The following is an 18,337-nucleotide window of genomic DNA, read 5'->3' on the forward strand; positions in this document are numbered from 1 at the left end:
CCTCCTGGGTCGTTTGGTTGATAATTCCACCTGTACAATTTAGTGATGGACCTCTGAGGAATTCCCAATCCACCTTCTGGGTCATTTGGTTGTTAATTCCACCTGCGCAATTTAGTGATGGACCTCTGCGAAATTCCCAATCCGCCCTCCGGGTCGTTTGGTTGATAATTCTCCACCTACGAAATTCAATAGAGGACCTCTGGAATTCCCAATCCGCCCTTCAGGTCGTTTGGTTGATAATTCTTCACCTACAAAATTAAATAGAGGACCTCTGACATTCCCAATCCACCCTCCGGGTCGTTTGGTTGATAATTCTCCACCTGCGCAATCCAGTAGGGGTCCGGTGGAACTCCCAGTCCACCCTCTGGGGTCGTTTGGTTGATAATTCTTTGCCGGCGCCATTCAATTAGGGATCTCTGACCTTCCCAATCCGCCCTCCCGGGTTGTTTGGGGGATAATTCCCCACCTATGCAATTCACCTCCTAAGTCGCTTGATTGATACTGCACCGCCTGTGCAATCCGGTAGATGGACCTCTACAAGCTCCCATCCCACCCCCTGTGTAGTTTGGTTGATAAGTCCCCACCTGCGCAGTCCACAACGGCCAGGGGCGAGATTCTGAGGAGTAGACCTACGCGCGAGTGGAACACAGCGCATCTGTTTTCCTCGCAACCCCATCCTTCCTCCCTGTGTCACGCTCAGATAAGGACTCACCGTATACATGAGTCCCAAGCAATCTCCTAAGATTGCTTCTAAGGTGGCCAGTGGTACTTGTCATATGCATTAACCCTTCCTTGGGTGGAGTAATTGCACTATTTCAGGATACAGTACCTGTCTTATATATTATCCTGCCATGGGTGGACTCAGTACAATGACATGGGTTTCGGGACCTGCTATATCCATATCCACGTTGACATTGTCACTGTTACATTGTGTGTTGTATGCATTACCCCTTTAATTAGGTGCAACAATTGCACTCCCACGGGGTACAGGATTCGCCATATGCACTAGTTCTAGCCGTGGGCATTCGCACCCCCCCCCCTTCTTAGGTAGGGTATTCTCCCTAACGCTGACTTGTACTTGCCGTATGCATCCACCTTCCTTGGGTAGCTAATTACGCTACCATTGAATACGGTTCCGACTGTTGCACTAGCCTTTCATAGGTGGAGTGTTGCACATCACCGTGCTTCTGTTGCATTACCCCCTTCCGCAAGTGATCAATAGCGGGGAATACCTAAACATCTTCGGATGCTGCAATTCTGCGGCACCACGGCTCTAGGTGCCTTCGCTTATTTCCAAGGGGGCGTGACAACAGTTTGTTCTTGCAGGTGCCCGGCATTCTTACCCTAGTGCTATATGGGTGCCACCAGTGGACACGGTGGCTATTCCTTCCTTTAGTGCTGGTTTCGCACATGATTATAACATCCTCTGTCTTCTCAGGGGGTTCCTAGCATCACTTATGTGTCCCAGAGACGACCCCCCCCCCCCCCCACCCCATCTCCATGGGCCTTCGTTGTTCCAGTCGGTCATGATATTGTCCGCATCGATACGTAGTGCGTACACCATTGCACATATATGATGAGTACGTTCCAGCGAGTCGAGTGTTTCACTGGCTCTGTATTCTCTATCCACCACTCCCCCTTCTCTGGTTAAGTGATTATGCTGGCACTCTGGTTTAGCTCCTACAACTTGTTCTACTCCACAGGTGCAGCTTTTTCACTAATGCTTGAGTTTGTGGTCACTCCAGTGGGACATCCCCCTCAGGTAGGGGTCCTACCATGGACCTACCATGGAGCTATCTTGGCAGTTGCGCCAGTTCTGCGCTCTTCCAGGTAGAGTTTTCAGGTTAGCTCTACTTAACTGGGGCAGTATGGCACGTGGCTTTTACGGATAGTCTCAGGCCTCCCCCTCAGTTTTGCGCTGGCTTCTACTGTGGGAGCGGTGTTGCTTACTACTACATGCCTGGGTTCTTACTGCACAGCTCTTTCGTCAGGCGGTGGACTCTGTTAGCACTGAATTCGGTGGCCTCTACGGGTGACCCCCTCCTCTGCTGGGGTATGGGGCTAGCACTACAGTGTGGCTCCCCTCGTCTGGCTTCCTCCTCAGGCGGTGTTTTTGTACAGCCATTTAGTCCTTGGCTACTTTTGTATAGCGCCGGTCTCAGACCGGGAATGGGCTTAAACCTAGCCTATTCTTCTCCTGTCTTTTCCTCCTCTGGCTCAGGGTTCATTGCCATCCCGCATGCCTTTGTAGTTCCTACGTTGCTACCTTCCCTCATCTGCATTTGCAAAGGGTATTAGTTTGGTGGCCTTCCATTCCAGGCACGATCCGGTCACGACTGGTGGGCTGTGGCACCCTCCACATTCCTCCTTCTACAGTGACTCTTCCATTCTTCCGGGTGTGCTAACGGTATCTACACAAAGCTTCCCACCTTTCTCTCCAGAGCCAGAGTTCTGGAAGCATGCGACGTGGACGCCCTGATTTTTCTTGGCGGGAGTTCTCCCTCCTTACGTGTTTCTTCCCCCTCCTTACGTGTTTCTTCCCCCTCCTTCCCAGGGTTCTACGGAGGATCCAGATGGAGGACATTCCAGCAAATACTAGTCGCTCCGAGTTGACCCTGTCGCGCGTGGTATGCTGACCTCATTCTCCTTCCTGGAGACATCCCTTGGTCACTGCCACTCAGAGACGACCTTCTTTTCAGGGGTCCGGTCTTACATCAGCATTTCGGTGACGGCGTGGCTATTAAGACCACCATTCTGACGTCGAAAAGGTTTCAGCTGATGTCTTCCGCACTATGATTCAGGCCAGGAAGCCTGCATCGCCCAGGATCTGTTGTGGGACCTGGAGGTCCTTCCTGGGCTTCTGTGAACACCGGGACATCCCCTCACTTCCTGTTTTTTCTCTCCCCACGGTCCTATCCTTCTACATTCAGGGTTGGACCTTGGTTTAGCCCTTTAGTTCCTTGATGGGTCAGGTGTTGGCGCTGCTGTCCTGGGGCAGCTTCCAGCATACTCTGATTTTCCTGGTGCCCATGGAAACCTTCCTTCTGTTAAGGGCACATACGTTTCCTCTGTACCGTCCTTACAGCCTTGGCATCTGTAATAGTTCTCTCAGCCTTCCGGTCTTCTCCACTTGAGCCCTTGCGGGAGTTCATACTCCGGTTCCTGTCTTAGAAGGTAGTTTTTTCTTGTGGCTATCACATCCATAAGGCGGGTGTCTAAATTAGGGGTGCTCTCCGGCCCATTCCTTGTTCACAAGAAATTACCAGGTGCATACTTATGCATCGACTGTCGCGGCGTGGGCCCCGGGTCTTGCAGTTCCAGTTCTTAGATGCCTGCAGATGCCTGCAGGGACGCTTGCTTCCATGGGTCTGTGGTTTTCCCTCCCTGTGGACTGCTCTCGGACGTCCCACGATCTCTGTGTCCCCCAATGAATATGGGCGGGAAAAGGAGATTTTTGTATAACTTACCAGTAAAATCTCTTTCTCGCTCTTCATTGGGGGACACAGCACCCACCCAGTATTGTTGTCTGGCCACTGTTGGGCAGTTGCTGGTTTGGACCCCGTTGGGTCCTTTGACATAGTTGATTTTCCACTTGTTTTCTCTTTGGTTGGCTTGCTTCTCCTACTGCTTCTCACAAACTGAAGCTCTCTCTCCAGGCTGGAGGGGGTATAGCTGCCAGGGGAGGAGCTAACAGCTTTTACGCCTCCTAGAGGACATAGCTATACCCACAATCTCTGTGTCCCCCAATGAAGAGCGAGAAAGAGATTTTACTGGTAAGTTATACAGAAATCTCCTTATTTTGAATAATAAATGACCCCCTACGTGTGGTCTTGTATTACCTCGTCACCTAGTTGTTTAAATGGGTGCCATGTAATGACTCTTCCCTGGAGGTGCTGCTGCAAGGAAAATGGGCAGATGCATGCAACTTTCCCTTAGGCTACTTTCACACTGGCGTTTTGGTTTCCGTTTGTGAGATCCGTTCAGGGATCTCGCAAGCGGTCCAAAACGGATCAGTTTTGCCCTTAATGCATTCTGAATGGATAAGGATACGATCAGAATGCATTAGTTTGGCTCCGTTCCGCCTCCATTCTGCTTTGGAGGTGGACAGCGTTTTGGTGTCTGGCTGACGAAACTGAGCCAAACTGATCTGTCCTGACACACAATGTAAGTCAATGGGGACGCATCCGTTTTCTATGACACAATCTGGCACAATAGAAAACTGATCCGTCCTCCATTGACTTACAATGGTTTTAAGACTGATCCGTTTTGGCTATGTTAAAGATAATACAAACGGATTTGTTCTGAACGGATGCATGCGGTTGTATTTATCTGAACGGATGCGTTTGTGCAGATCCATGACGGATCCACAACAAACGCGAGTGTGAAAGTAGCCTTATTTCTCGTTCATTCCATTGGGGGACACAGACCATGGGTATAGCTTAGAGATATTACTAGGAGGGACACTATGCAAAAAAAGAAGCTCCTCCTCCTCGGGCTATACCCCCAGGCACCTCCAGGAGAACTTCAGTCTTTGCTTAGTGTCCGTCCAAGGAGGTTGACTCTTACTCTTCTCCTGTTTGTTTCTTTCTGTTTTCAGATGGGGACGCAGGTCAGCATTGCGCTTTCCTGGCCCCTGTGGAGTGTCTGCCACGGTCTTCTGAAGGTTCCTGGCTACCTCCCATTCCCCCACAGAAGAAAAGTGGATCCAGGCTCGACATGTAAGCTCTGGCATCCCACCAGCTGCTGGGACACCTGCTGCCTACCCTCCCCAGAGCACTGCCCTCCTTTGGAGTCAGATGTCTGAAGAGGTGAATCCCTGCTGGTTTGGACATCGAGGGAGCATGCTGAGCAGATAAGTATTGCCTGCTTCAATCTCCCTTCTCTCTCTTCCCTCCCCCCTATCTTCATGTCGTTTGTCTGGCACTCTGAGGCCGCCTGGGTGAGCTGGAAAAGGACCTGCTGGGGGCATTTTTTCCTAGAGGAGGGGGCCTTCCGGGTAGGGCTGAGGATTCCCTATCTTCATTTTTCCTACCTGCCTACAGCTCAAACGGCAGCTTAAGATCGGCAGAGACAGGACGCCTCTGCATATGATTATTTCCGTTCCTTTAGACTGCGGCCGCTGCGCTCTCTGCAGCTCCCCGCCGGACCGCTCCGTCATTCATTAACCCCTGCTGCGCCGTACGGCTATGGGGTGTACTTTGAATCGCGCGCGCGCGCGCTTTTTTCGCGCCGCAATGACGCGCTCAAGGGGGCGGAGCTTCGGCGTCCGGCCTGTTTTCTCCTTACGCCGGAGACTCTGCTGGTTTGTGGCCGTGCAGCTCCTCAGTGACCGGAGACTTCTGCTGTTTGCCTGGGTGGTAGGAATTGCAGCAAACTGGTAGGAAATCTGTTTTTACATTGGAATCCATCATGCCTAAACCTGGGGCCCCTAAGCCTTCCAAGGCTCCCTCTCAGGCTCCATTGGAGTCATGTAAGATATGCCTTAGGCCTTTTTCTGTCACTGGTTCTTGTGACTCATGCCCTGCTCCTATACAGGATCAGCCTCCTTCTCTTGCTCAGCCCGGTCCTCCCTCTGCCCCTGCGGAACCAGCGGTACCCGCCTGGGCCTCCGCCATGTCTAATGCGGCAGCTGATCTGGCCTTAGTTGCCAAGGCAGCCATATCCTTCATGGAGCGCATGGCGGCTACTACCCCTGTGGCAGCCACCACTCCATCTCCTCTCAGTGACTCTCACAGAGGGCGTCTGACTTCTAAAAGGCAGCGTGAGCGGCAGCATTCCTCCTCGGATGACTCCGCTTCTCCCCCTCGCCTTGAGGCATGCCCGGTTGACTCTCCCCCCCGCAGGGAGCGCAAATCCGAAGGGGAATTGTCCGGATCGGACGAAGTCACGGAGCGGGAACCCCTGCCTAAGCTTTCCACCATGGTAACAGAGTTGGTGGCAGCCGTCCGTGACACTTTTAATATACAAGGGGATTCGCCTCCCTCCACTAGTCGGGAGTTCTCCCTTTTTCCACCTAAGAAGCAGGAGTCCGCTGTGTTCCCTATTCATGAGGAATTCACTGCGGTCATATCAAAAGCTTGGGATCGTCCTAATCAAAAGTTTTCGGCCACCAAGCGTATGGATACACTGTATCCTTTTCCAGCTGACACAGTGGAAAAGTGGACTTCTTCCCCTAAGGTAGATCCTCCGGTGGCCAGGTTAGCCAAGAACACGGCCCTTCCCGTCCTAGACGGTTCCTCTCTGCAGGACGCGGTGGACAGACGTTTGGACTCACTTTCCAAGTCTATCTTCTCCCTGGCGGGCGCTTCCCTGCGACCGGCCTTCGCGTCAGCTTGGGTCGCCAGAGCCCTTACAATGTGGTTGCAGCGCCACCACCAGGATCTGTCAGAACAGGACGCCTCTGCGGATACTCTGGATTTTATCATTCAGATGTCTCAAGCTTCCAAATATCTCTGTGAGGCTTCAATGGACATCGGCTCCCTCTTTGCCCGTATTTCGGCCCTCTCTGTCATTCAGCGCAGGGAGGTCTGGCTGAAGGTGTGGGATGCTGATGCCTCATCTAAGCGTTCACTCGCTAATCTTCCCTTTGAAGGGTCCAGGCTCTTTGGGGCTCAACTAGATGAATTTATTTCGGCCGCAACTGGGGGCAAGAGCACTCATCTACCTCAGCCCAGGACCAAGCGTCCCTTTCGGTCTCGGCCTTCAGGTTTCCGGGGCCAGTCCTTTCGTCGCTTCTCCACTGCCAGGACGCCGTCGTCCTCATCGGCAGGGGGGTCCCAGGACTCCCGCAAGAAGCCTTTCTTCAAGCCCCAGCCTTCTTGGCGGCCTCGGGCGCAGTCAGCCCGTCCTCCTGCTCCCAAGCAACCCTCCGCATGAAGGGGTGCCCCCACCCCTCGTGGTGGGGGGACGTCTGCTCTCCTTTCAACAAGTTTGGAGGGCTCACGTTCTGGACGCCTGGGCTCTGGAAGTGGTGACGTCCGGTTACAAGTTGGAGTTCGCGTCCAGTCCGCCGGAACGTTTTTTCCCTTCTCGCGTTCCGGGGGATCCGGCCAAGGCCTCGGATCTCTTTTTTGCGGTCTCCTCTCTTCTGGACCGTGGTGTCATTTCCCCCGTTCCCCCAGAAGAGCAAGGGACAGGTTTTTACTCAAACCTGTTCGTTGTTCCAAAGAAGGAGGGGTCAGTGCGTCCGATCTTGGATCTAAAACTTCTCAACAAGTTTCTACGGGTGCGGAAGTTTCACATGGAGTCCCTTCGCTCCGTTATTGCTTCTCTGAGTCCAGGAGAATTCCTCGCGTCTGTGGACATTCAAGACGCCTACTTGCACGTCCCTATTGCAGAGTCCCACCATCGTTTTCTGCGCTTTGCCATAGGGGGGCGTCATTACCAGTTCGTCGCCCTACCTTTTGGGTTGGCGACCGCCCCTCGGGTTTTTACGAAGATTCTGGCGCCTCTCATGGCGCTTCTTCGCACCAGGGGCATCTCTTTGTTACCATACCTAGACGACATCTTGATAAAAGCTCCGTCTCTTCCACAGGCCGAGGACAGCGTCCGAATCACCGTTCAAGCCCTGGAACGGTTCGGGTGGCTGATCAATCTTCCCAAGTCCTCTCTTCACCCCTCCCAGAGACTCTCGTTCCTGGGGATGATCTTGGACACCTCGATTTCTCGGGTGTTTCTTCCGGATTCCAAGGTTTCCCAGATTCGACTGGCAGTGGTGTTTCTTCTACGCTCTCCACGTCCCACCATTCGGGAGTGCATGCGGGTGCTGGGCCTTATGGTCTCCTCTTTCGAGGCGATTCCGTACGCCCAATTTCACACTCGTCCGCTACAGCAAATGATCCTTGCCCTCTGGAACAAGAGCCCTCGGGGTCTAGACACTCCTGTTCTTCTGTCCCGGCAAGTTCGAGCTTCTCTCCCTTGGTGGCAGTCTTCCCTCAACCTATCGTCAGGAAGGTCCTTCCTTCCGTTCTCCTGGACGGTAGTCACCACCGACGCCAGCCTCATCGGTTGGGGAGGTGTTCTCCGGAACCTCACAGTTCAGGGTATCTGGTCGACGGAGGAGTCCCGTCTCCCGATAAACGTCTTGGAACTAAGGGCGATTTTCCACTCCCTCTCCCACTGGACTCCTCTCCTTGCAACTCGCCCGGTGCGTGTTCAGTCGGACAATGCCACGGCTGTGGCTTATGTCAACCATCAGGGCGGGACCCGCAGTCGGGCAGTAATGCAGGAAGTAGCGAGGATCCTCTTATGGGCGGAGTCGCATGTTCCAGTATTGTCGGCAGTGTATATCCCGGGAGTCGACAATTGGACGGCGGATTTTCTGAGTCGCACCAGGGTGGATCCGGGAGAATGGTCTCTCCATCCGGAGGTTTTCGAGGACATCTGCAACCGATGGGGCCGTCCGGACGTAGATTTGATGGCTTCCCGGCTCAACCACAAGGTGCCGGTGTATCTAGCCCGCGCTCGAGACCCGCGGGCGGACGGGGTAGACGCGCTGGTAGCTCCATGGCAGCGGTTCGGCCTCCTTTACGTCTTCCCTCCGATTCCTCTGTTGCCGAAGGTGCTGCGCAAGATAGAGGCGGAGGGGATACCAACCATTCTCGTCGCCCCGGATTGGCCTCGCCGCGCCTGGTTCTCCAGCGTCGCTCGTATGTTGGTCGACGTTCCTTGGCCGCTACCCGACAGAGAGGATCTCCTGTCTCAGGGGCCACTCTTCCACCAGAATTCACGGCAGCTGCGTTTAACGGCGTGGCTGTTGAGACCTCCATCCTAAGGAAGAGAGGCTTCTCTGAGGCGGTGGTGAGAACCATGATCAGGGCTCGGAAGCCGGCTTCTTCACGGATCTATTATCGCACCTGGAAGGCCTTCCTGGTTTTTTGTGAGAAGTCGGGCTACCCGCCCCTACGTTTTTCTGTCCCAGTGGTGCTGTCCTTTCTCCAATCCGGCCTTGACATGGGTCTGTCGCTCAGTTCTTTGAAGGGTCAGGTTTCTGCTTTGGCTATCTTTTTTCAGAAGTCCATTGCCTTTTTGAGACCTGTGAAAACCTTCCTGCAGGGGGTGGCGCATTCTGTTCCCCCGTATGTGCCTCCCTTGCCCCCCTGGGATCTCAACTTGGTTCTGCGCGCCCTTCAGTCGGCGCCTTTTGAGCCTCTGAGGGAGATCTCTCTGGTTTTACTTACCTGGAAGGTGGTTTTTCTGGTGGCCATAACCTCCATCAGGCGAGTTTCGGAGCTGGCCGCACTTTCCTGCCGAGAACCTTTTCTGGTCTTTCACCAGGATAAGGTGGTGCTCAGACCGGTGCCTTCTTTTTTGCCCAAGGTGGTTTCTCCCTTCCACCTTAACGAAGATCTTGTCCTGCCCTCTTTTTGTCCTTCTCCGGCGAACCCCAAGGAATGCGCTCTCCACTCTCTGGACGTCGTCAGGGCTCTGAAGGTGTACCTGGGGGCTACTGCCTCCTTCCGGCGTTCAGACTCTCTCTTTGTGATTCCTGAAGGGTCTCGTAAGGGCCTGGCGGCTTCCAAGGTCACCGTGGCGCGGTGGATCCGTTCCGCTATTGCTGCGGCCTATCGCGCTCGTGGCCAGGTTCCGCCGTCACGGATTACTGCTCACTCCACAAGGGCAGTGGGAGCTTCCTGGGCTAGACGCAATCGCGCATCCGTTTCCCAGTTGTGTAAGGCGGCCACTTGGTCGTCCTTACATACTTTCACAAAGTTTTATCAGCTACACTTTCTAGCCTCGGCTGATGCTATTTTTGGGCGCAGGGTATTGCAGGCTGTGGTTCCTGTTTAACTGCGGTACACTTATTCCAGGCGGTGTTGGGTTTGTTTCTTGTTCCCACCCCATGGACTGCTTTGGGACGTCCCATGGTCTGTGTCCCCCAATGGAATGAACGAGAAAAGGAGATTTTTGTGAAACTCACCTGTAAAATCTTTTTCTCGTCTTTTCCATTGGGGGACACAGCTCCCGCCCCTTTTTTTATGGTTTTCGCCTTATGGTGTGCGGTGTGATGGTTTCCATTGTGTTTTATTTCCGTTCTCCTTCTCCTACTGCTTTTGCAACGACTGAAGTTCTCCTGGAGGTGCCTGGGGGTATAGCCCGAGGAGGAGGAGCTTCTTTTTTTGCATAGTGTCCCTCCTAGTAATATCTCTAAGCTATACCCATGGTCTGTGTCCCCCAATGGAAAAGACGAGAAAAAGATTTTACAGGTGAGTTTCACAAAAATCTCCTTATTAGTTGATCAAAGGGGGTCAGGGAAGCTGGAAGCGCAGAGTTGATTGCTGGAGATTGGCTTGCATCAATAATAATTCCTGTGTATGAAACACATTTTAAGTGTATTTTCGTATTTTTCTATAGCAAAGTTGGTCTGGATTGGGCTTGCACCATGTCTGATATCCTGAGAGAGTTACACAACTCTCCAAAATGGCACAAAGTGATGACGGCCTTCACAGATCACTGTATGGAACATCTGCCTCACCAGCTAAAGAACTCAAATATCTTTACATTATTAGTCTTGGTTGGGTTCCCAGAGGTAAGACATCACCAGAAGCATTTTGTATGAAAAACATACTTTAGATGCGTTCCCATTAACCTCATTATTACCTGTCCACAGGATAAGTTATAAATGTATGATGGCTGGGGATCCCACCTCTTGAACCCCACCAGTCACAAGAATATAAATGTATGAATCTAGCATAACCACTGCACCATTTACTTCTATGGGACTGACTAAGATATCTTAGGGCTGTACTCTGCAGTCCATGGAAGTTAATGGAGCAGTTGCCACACATGCACATTACTGCACCATTCACACAGGGGACCTGAGAATCCCCCCTTCTGGTGATCAGTGGAGGTCCCAATGGACCCCCAGAAATCATGCATTTTTTACCAATCCTCTGGATAGGTGATAAATATTGTTAATGAGAAAAACCTCTCTATCTTTTACAGTTAGGTAGGATTTTACGATTTGTCCCTAACCAGTAACTTGTCCATATGTCAGTTATCACTTAAATTGATTACCGTTCCGTATAATTGTTGTGAAATCATTAATATCCTTGTAGATATAGTTAGCAACCGATATCTCCCAAAAGGCTAAGGTATTAAATAGATTGTGCCCCTCCACATTTCTTATTCAATGCATTAAAAAATATTCTTTGAACAGAGACACGTCAATCTACAAAGGAACTATATACACAGACCGTAAGGAAGTTTATTTTTTGGAGCAGTAAAATGGTTGTAATGGTTATGTTACTTTGCTAAAGTAGAAGTGGACTTGTGGTCTTAACAGTTAACAGTGCTTGTCAGTACTTCAGGGCAGCGCTGACCCTATTGTCTTCAGTGTTAGCCTCTTGGTTGCGTTCACTCTGTAGCATTAGTGGCAGCAACAACAGAATTATTATAAAATGTAAGAAGCCTAAAGAAGTTTTCCAGGACCTGGTGGGCCCAAAAAAAAACCTTAAAGATGTTCTGCAGTTTGTTTTAACTGATGATCTCTCCTCTGGATAGATAATCAGCATCTGACCTGCAGGGGTCCGACTCCCAGGACCCCTGCTAATCAGCTGTTTGAGAAGGCAGCGGCACTCCAGCAGCGCCACGGCCTTCTCACTGTTTACAGCTGGCCCAGTGACGTCACTACTAGTATCAACTGGCCTGGGCGCGGCTAAGCTCTGTTCGCTTGAATGGAGCTTAGCCCCACCCAGGCCAGTTGATACTAGTCGTGACGTCACTGGGCCAGCTGTAAACAGTGAGAAGGCCGTGGCGCTGCTGGAGTGCCGCGGCCTTCTCAAACCGCTGATCGGTGGGGGTCCCGGGGGTCGGACCCCCACCTGTACATGTCAGTGGAAGCAGTATTTTCAGAGGAGAAACACTACTTGGCTGGATTCACTACAGTAAAAGGACAGCACTCTGTGAATTTGAAGCAGTTATGTTATTTTATTTACAAACCTAGGCTGCTTTCACACTGGCGTTTCTGGGTCCGCCTGTGAGATCCGTTCTGGGCTCTCACAAGCGGCCCAAAACGGATCAGTTTAGCCCCAATGGATCCGTTCAGAATGCATCAATTTGCCTCCGTTCCGCCTGACGATGCAGAGCCAAACGGATCTGTCCTGACTTACAATGTAAGTCAATGGGGACGGATCCGTTTTCACTGACACAATATGGTGCAATTGAAAACGGATCCGCCTCCCATTGACTTTCAGTGTAAGTCAAAACGGATCCGTTTTTATTTTTTTGTTCATGGTAATGCAAATGGATCCGTTCTGAACGGATACAAGCATTTGCATTATAGGTGCGGATCCATCTGTGCAGATACCAGACGAATCCGCACCTAACGCAGGTGTGAAAGTAGCCTAAATTGCATTAAATTCTTCAAGTGCTGTCCTTCTACTGTATGAAGTTTTTAATTTCTGACCTTACGGCAGAAAAGGTGAATTGGAGCGAGCACCAATCTCCTGCCATTGAACTTCTATTTGACGGATACTGACGGATGTGACTGGATTTCTAAACGGCTGTTTCATTCAACTTCAAGACGGGAAGTATATCACAAACTTTCTTCTACAGGGGACTCGTGCAATTAAGGTGGGTTTCTGAGGTCCACTGGGTCCCCGAAAACCCCTTTTAAAGTTGTCATGAAATTGCCGCACATATTCTAAAGTAAAGGATGCTTTATAATAAGGGGAGGAGTGGGATCTGCTTTATCTGTAATCTTTCCACACCTCTCTGCCAGATGTCTCTATAAAGTATTTGTTTTTATGCATAGTATGATTTTGCCTGCAGGTACTATGTATGGGTACACACTCTGTATATTTAGATAATGCCAAAGAGCCCCATGATGTGATTATATTAAAGCACTTCACTGAGAAAAATAAAGCTGTGATTGTTGACATCAAAACAAGAAAACGCAAAACCGGTAAGTATGGTATAACACATGATAATGACCGCTGTGTGTCACCTAGTTTTTGCTCTATTGTTCCTTATTTTCCCCCAAAGAGGTCATCTGACTTCTATTAGAAAGACATTTATTCAGTCGGAGGGAAGATAATGAAGGTACACGTTCCTAAAGCGATAAACTCGCTGTCTTAGAGAAACATTAAAAAGAAAACAAACATTTTTATGCTATATAATTGTTAAAAGCAAGGGAATCCGCCCCCAGAGCTTTCTGAGGGCTTGATTTTTGCGAGACGACTTGTAGTTTTCATTGCTATCTTTTTGGGGTACATAACACTTTTTGATACCTTTTTATTCCGTCTCTTGTGACAACTAAGCAAAAAGCAAATCTGGCATTTGTTTATAGTTTCTTTTTGTTTTTGTTTTTTTAACATCATTCACCGTACAGAATAAATTGCATAATTATTGTTTAGTATGGATCGTTCCGTATTTGGCAATACCAAATATGTGGAGGAGATCTTATTTTTGCAATTTTTTCCATTGAAAAGCTTTTTTTCAATGGAAAAAGTGTATTTTTAACTTGGAATTTTTTCCTTTTTTTTTTAACCATTTTAATAGTCCCACAAGGAGACTACAATAGGCACTCTTCTTAAATACATTGCACTATTCCTATAGTGCCATGCATTTTAATGTCAGTGCTATACTGATATTCACCAGCAGACTGAGCCAGAGAGGCACAGCCTGCTGGGAAACGCTGGAGGCAGACCTGGGGCCTTCTCTAGGTCCCAGCCTCCCTGCACTGATGTCAGCACCCTGCAATCTCATTTGCAGTGTGCCGATGGGGTAAAGAGGGAGTCCACTCCCTCTGTAACCGCTTAAATGTGGCGTGAGGGGTTAAACAGCCCAGATCAGCGCTCCTAAATTGTGACTAAAACATGTCTAAAAAGTGGCACACTTGGTTGCAGTGCGATTAGATTTGTCACATGAACAACCCTGAGGCCATATCTTGCTGGCACCTTCGCTTTTAACAATGATATGGAATAAAGTTATTCTCTAAGGCTCTGAGTTTAGAAAGACATTTACCTTAGTAAAGAGAGTGATAATATCTGTACAGCCCTGTGCAATATGCCGGCATGATGTGAATAAAATAAATACAAAAATTCTTTGCTATTTTTACTGTTGGGTTCTTATATTGAGATTTTACATGCAATAATAGACACAATGAGGCAGCTACAAGATTGAACCCACATGGAGATTCAAGCTTTTTAAATTTGGAGAGCGTTTTATCTTTTTCCATTACTAAGAGTTAAGGTAGAACTGTGGTGTACTCAGTGGGGCAGATTTATTAAAACTGTCATAAACTTTCTTAGTTGCCCATAGCAACCAATCACATTCCACCTTTCATTTTTCAGAGCTCCTTTGGGAAATGAAAGGTGGAATCTGAGCCAGTTTTCCTTAATGACAGTTTAATAAATCTCCCCTGTAGTCAAAACCTCTTTAGTAAAACACACTATTAGGGGGAGGGGTATTTGTGTATCAATGGATTTAGATTATGGGTTAAGTAGATGAGTGTTGGGACGTCTGTCTGATCCTGGACTTTACATCAGTCAATGTTTTCCTATAATTAAGTTTTGTTATAGTATAAAGTTTTACTCAGATTAAGGAAAAATCTATAGAGTTAATTTGGTTAAAAATAAACTTTGTTAGATGTGGGGGGCTTGTTAAAAACTGATATCCCAGTCTCATTCTGCAGTAAGATGAAATAAATGAATTGCCATCTGGTGTGTCCCAACATAGTCTGAACTTGCAGTGCTGATTGAACAGTGTGAGTGCGTGTAGTGACACCCAGCTGGCAATTTGTTCATAAATGTGTAGTAGGAATAGCAGAGGAACAGGGCAACATGTAAAAAAATATCCTGTCAAATTTTTAGATTATGTGAAATACAAATATTTGCTAAAACAGACATGCCAGGGGTAGTGACACCCTGAAGAGGGCAGATATGTGTTTATTATACTTTGTATGCTTAATATTCAGTTTCCTAAGTATAGGTGTCCTCTTAGCTCACTAAAAGTGAACCTATGCATTAAAATGGTTTCCAGGAGTAAAATATTGATGATCTATCCTCAGCATAGGTAAAGTATATGACCGGTGGGGTCTAACTGGCACAACCCTACCATTCAGCTGTTTGAAGAGGTAGCGCTGCTCCTTGGCCGATGACGTCACTTTTATGAGCCACATAGCCTAGGCACATCTCAGTGCCATACCAAGCACAGCCGCTTTACAACGTACCGTGCTTTGCTTGGTGAGCCACGAGACCACAGTGCCACCCACATCGCTGTGGCTTTTTCAAACAGCTGATCACTGGTGATGCTGGGTTTCAGAAACCCACTGTTCAGATACTGAGGGTCTATCCTGAGGATAGGTCATCAATATTTTACTTCCCAGAAAACCACTTTAAATTTACATTTAAAAAAAAGAGGAGAAATAATACTTACTAACCGTTTTATCTAAAAGTCTTTACAATTACTGTCAATCTCTCATCCCAGTGAAAGATTATCAACTGGTACAGAACACTGACTATGATGGGCAGTTTACCCAAAGAAATGTCAAGAAGTATCTTCAACACTTTGCCTCCATTTCCCGCCACCTCCTGCAGTTGAATCTGGACAACAGCTGTGTGGAGGCGGTAGAAGCTACGTGGGTCCTGTCACTGGCTCTAAAGGGGTTATATAAAACTCTTAAGGTAACCCTGAGGATGCTGGTTCAACTCCTATATGTAAACCTGCCAACTGAGGATATTTCAAATGAGTAATAACACTTAACTGGATTTAGACTTTTTGATATCTATCTATAGGAGCTTTATTAAGACTCGTACAACGTTAAAATTTATCCGTTTCCCTCTATTTTTTCAAAAGAAAAAAGAAAAGCACGGAAAAATGAGAACTAAAATCTGGTTGGCTGCCATGGACACTTTTTCCTTAAACTCCAGTTATAAACAATGTTCCATAAATCAATAGTACAAGCAGAGATATAAAAAAAAAAAAATTAATATATCTGATTAGATAAAAACTCTACTTTTCTCCACTAATCCGACGACGACTCTTTTTTTTTCCCCCTGCACTGATCTTTTGCTGTCGGTCACTGATAAACTCTGTCCATACGAAACATATTTTAAGCTTCACTAAAGGGGTCTAGTTACAGCTAATGTCCATGGAAGTTTGTGGAGAGGGAAGGGGGGCAGGAGCAGCTGCAGAGGAAGAAAGGCATGGAAAGACCCCGAAATGTTGCTGTTGCTGGATGCACAGCTGCTGTAACATGTCCTCCATGCTGCTGATGCATGTGTGTGTGATAGGGGAGCAGAACCTCTGTGTTCTTTTCGGTAGATATCATGTTCCTACCTTATTCTCCCCACAGACTTCTTTGGGGAGCATATGTAACCTGATCTCTCAGTGCTGAAAATCTGTCTTCATCTCTGCCTCCTGTGTATGGTTTTATCAGTGAGTTCAGAGTGAATAAACAGTTAAACAGTTCAGGAGGCAGGGGAAGGAAAAGCGGAGTCTGAGTGTAGAAAGTGTATTATATGTTATGAAAAAATGCTACGTTTATTACCTTCACTTGTACTATTGATTTATGCAAAGTTGTTTATTGGTACATGTGTACTTTAAAGGGAAGGGAATAAACTGGTGACATGACTTCTTAAACTGTTTGCATAGATACATAGCTGTGGGTGACCTGATTAAAATATTCTCTTTCTTTTGTTGATCTGAGGCTCCATTCCAGAGTTATGATACTTTGCACCAATTGCCTAATTAGCATATTAAAACATTGAGGGCGTCACCATTGCTCTTGTTGCACTCAACCTCCACTCATTCCTGTGGACAGCCCCTCCCTCACTGCTCTGATTGACAGGGCCAGGCACTGGGAACACAGCCAGGAAGGTCTTGGTCACAGAAATGAGTGGAGCATGGGTGCAATAAGAGCAATGGTGACGCTCTCATTGCACCAAATGCCTAATTTGCATATTAAGAAAAAGTATCATAACTCTGGAACAGAGCCTCAGATGAACAAAAGAAAAGCAGCATTTTAAACAGTTGTACCACAGCTATAGGTCTTTGCAAACAGTTTGATGTGGAGGTCGCTGGTGACAGATTCCCTTTAAACTCGCTTTGATTAATTTCTCCCATTTGTATGATTAGCTACAAGAGTTTTTTTTTTTTTTTTTAATCCAACTGTTTTAATATTGTAATCCACAGCTAAACACTTTAAAGAGAACCTTTCATGGGTCCAAACATTGTAAACTAACTATCAGGATATTTAGTGCGGTGCCCAGGGATCTCACTGCACTTACTATTATTCCTGGGCGCCGCTCTGTTTGCCCGCTGTGGCCCCCGGTATATTCTCCCGCTCTGTATGCTAATTGCTAGCATCGGAGCAATGGGGAGGAGACTGCCCTTTTTCTCAATGGGCGTTCCTTCCAGGGAGAAGGTGAGTTTTGCTTTGTTTTTTTTCTCCCTGGCTGTGACGCTCTGCGCTTTGATTGGACAGCGCTACAGGGAGAAGGAACGACCATTGAGAAAAAGGGCAGTCACCTCCCCATTGCTCCGATGCTAGCAATTAGCATACAGAGCGGGAGAATATACCGGGGACCACAGCGGGCGAACAGAGCAGCGCCCAGGAATAATAATAAGTGCAGTGAGATCCCTGGGCGCCGCGCAACATATCCTGATAGTTAGTTTACAGTGTTTGGACCCATGAAAGGTCCTCTTTAATATACCATAGTGGTAGTAGTAGTAGTTAATTATACTAAATGATACATTATGGATTTCCTTTTGGGAACAAAATGGATGTTTCATGACATCTGGTTTTATAAGTCTCCTTTAGGAGGTGTATGGAGTGTGTGGCCACATAATGTAGCCAACAACAAAAAAGATTTCTGCAGTTCAAGCCCTTTTTATGTACTTCTGGAAAGCAAGCTATAAGTACTCAATATTGGCTACTTTCCTCAAACGTCAGACAATAGGACATTCACTGGCAAGTGTTTAAAGAAACCCTGAAAATGGAGTGTAACCGGCCAGCAGTTTGTTACAGAACAGATTGATATACAGTTTTATAGTATAGTATATTCAGTAGAAGTTGTGCTTCATTCATTTACATTCCTGCTCATTTGGGGCTTTGAAGTCAAGGATTCGGTCCTGTTAGTGACTGATGGCCTCCCCTCTATGAAGTTTTGAGAATTACATAAATATTGGAAATTGGAAAAGTTGCTGCTTAAGTTTTTATAATTGCAATTTGCATATACTCCAGAATATTATGAAGAGTGATCAGATGAATTGCATAGTCCTTCTTTGCCATGAAAATTAACTTAATCCCAAAAAAAACTTTCCACTGCATTTCATTGCTGTCATTAAAGGACCTGCTGAGATCATTTCAGTAATCGTCTTGTTAACTCAGGTG

General features: G+C 47.9%; 1 protein-coding gene across 1 annotated transcript in view; it reads left to right on the top strand.

The window, feature by feature from the left end:
• The window catches only part of ZZEF1 (zinc finger ZZ-type and EF-hand domain containing 1), a 183,981-nt gene that overhangs the window by 129,631 nt on the left and 36,013 nt on the right, over positions 1 to 18,337 (top strand). The window contains exons 41-43 of the mRNA XM_040424851.1: positions 10,354 to 10,528; positions 12,772 to 12,904; positions 15,430 to 15,626. Of these exons, the coding sequence (XP_040280785.1) occupies positions 10,354 to 10,528; positions 12,772 to 12,904; positions 15,430 to 15,626 (505 nt within the window). The remainder of the gene's footprint in view (positions 1 to 10,353; positions 10,529 to 12,771; positions 12,905 to 15,429; positions 15,627 to 18,337) is intronic.

The sequence above is a fragment of the Bufo bufo genome, chromosome 3, assembly GCF_905171765.1.
Source record: "Bufo bufo chromosome 3, aBufBuf1.1, whole genome shotgun sequence".
Lineage (NCBI taxonomy): Eukaryota > Metazoa > Chordata > Amphibia > Anura > Bufonidae > Bufo > Bufo bufo.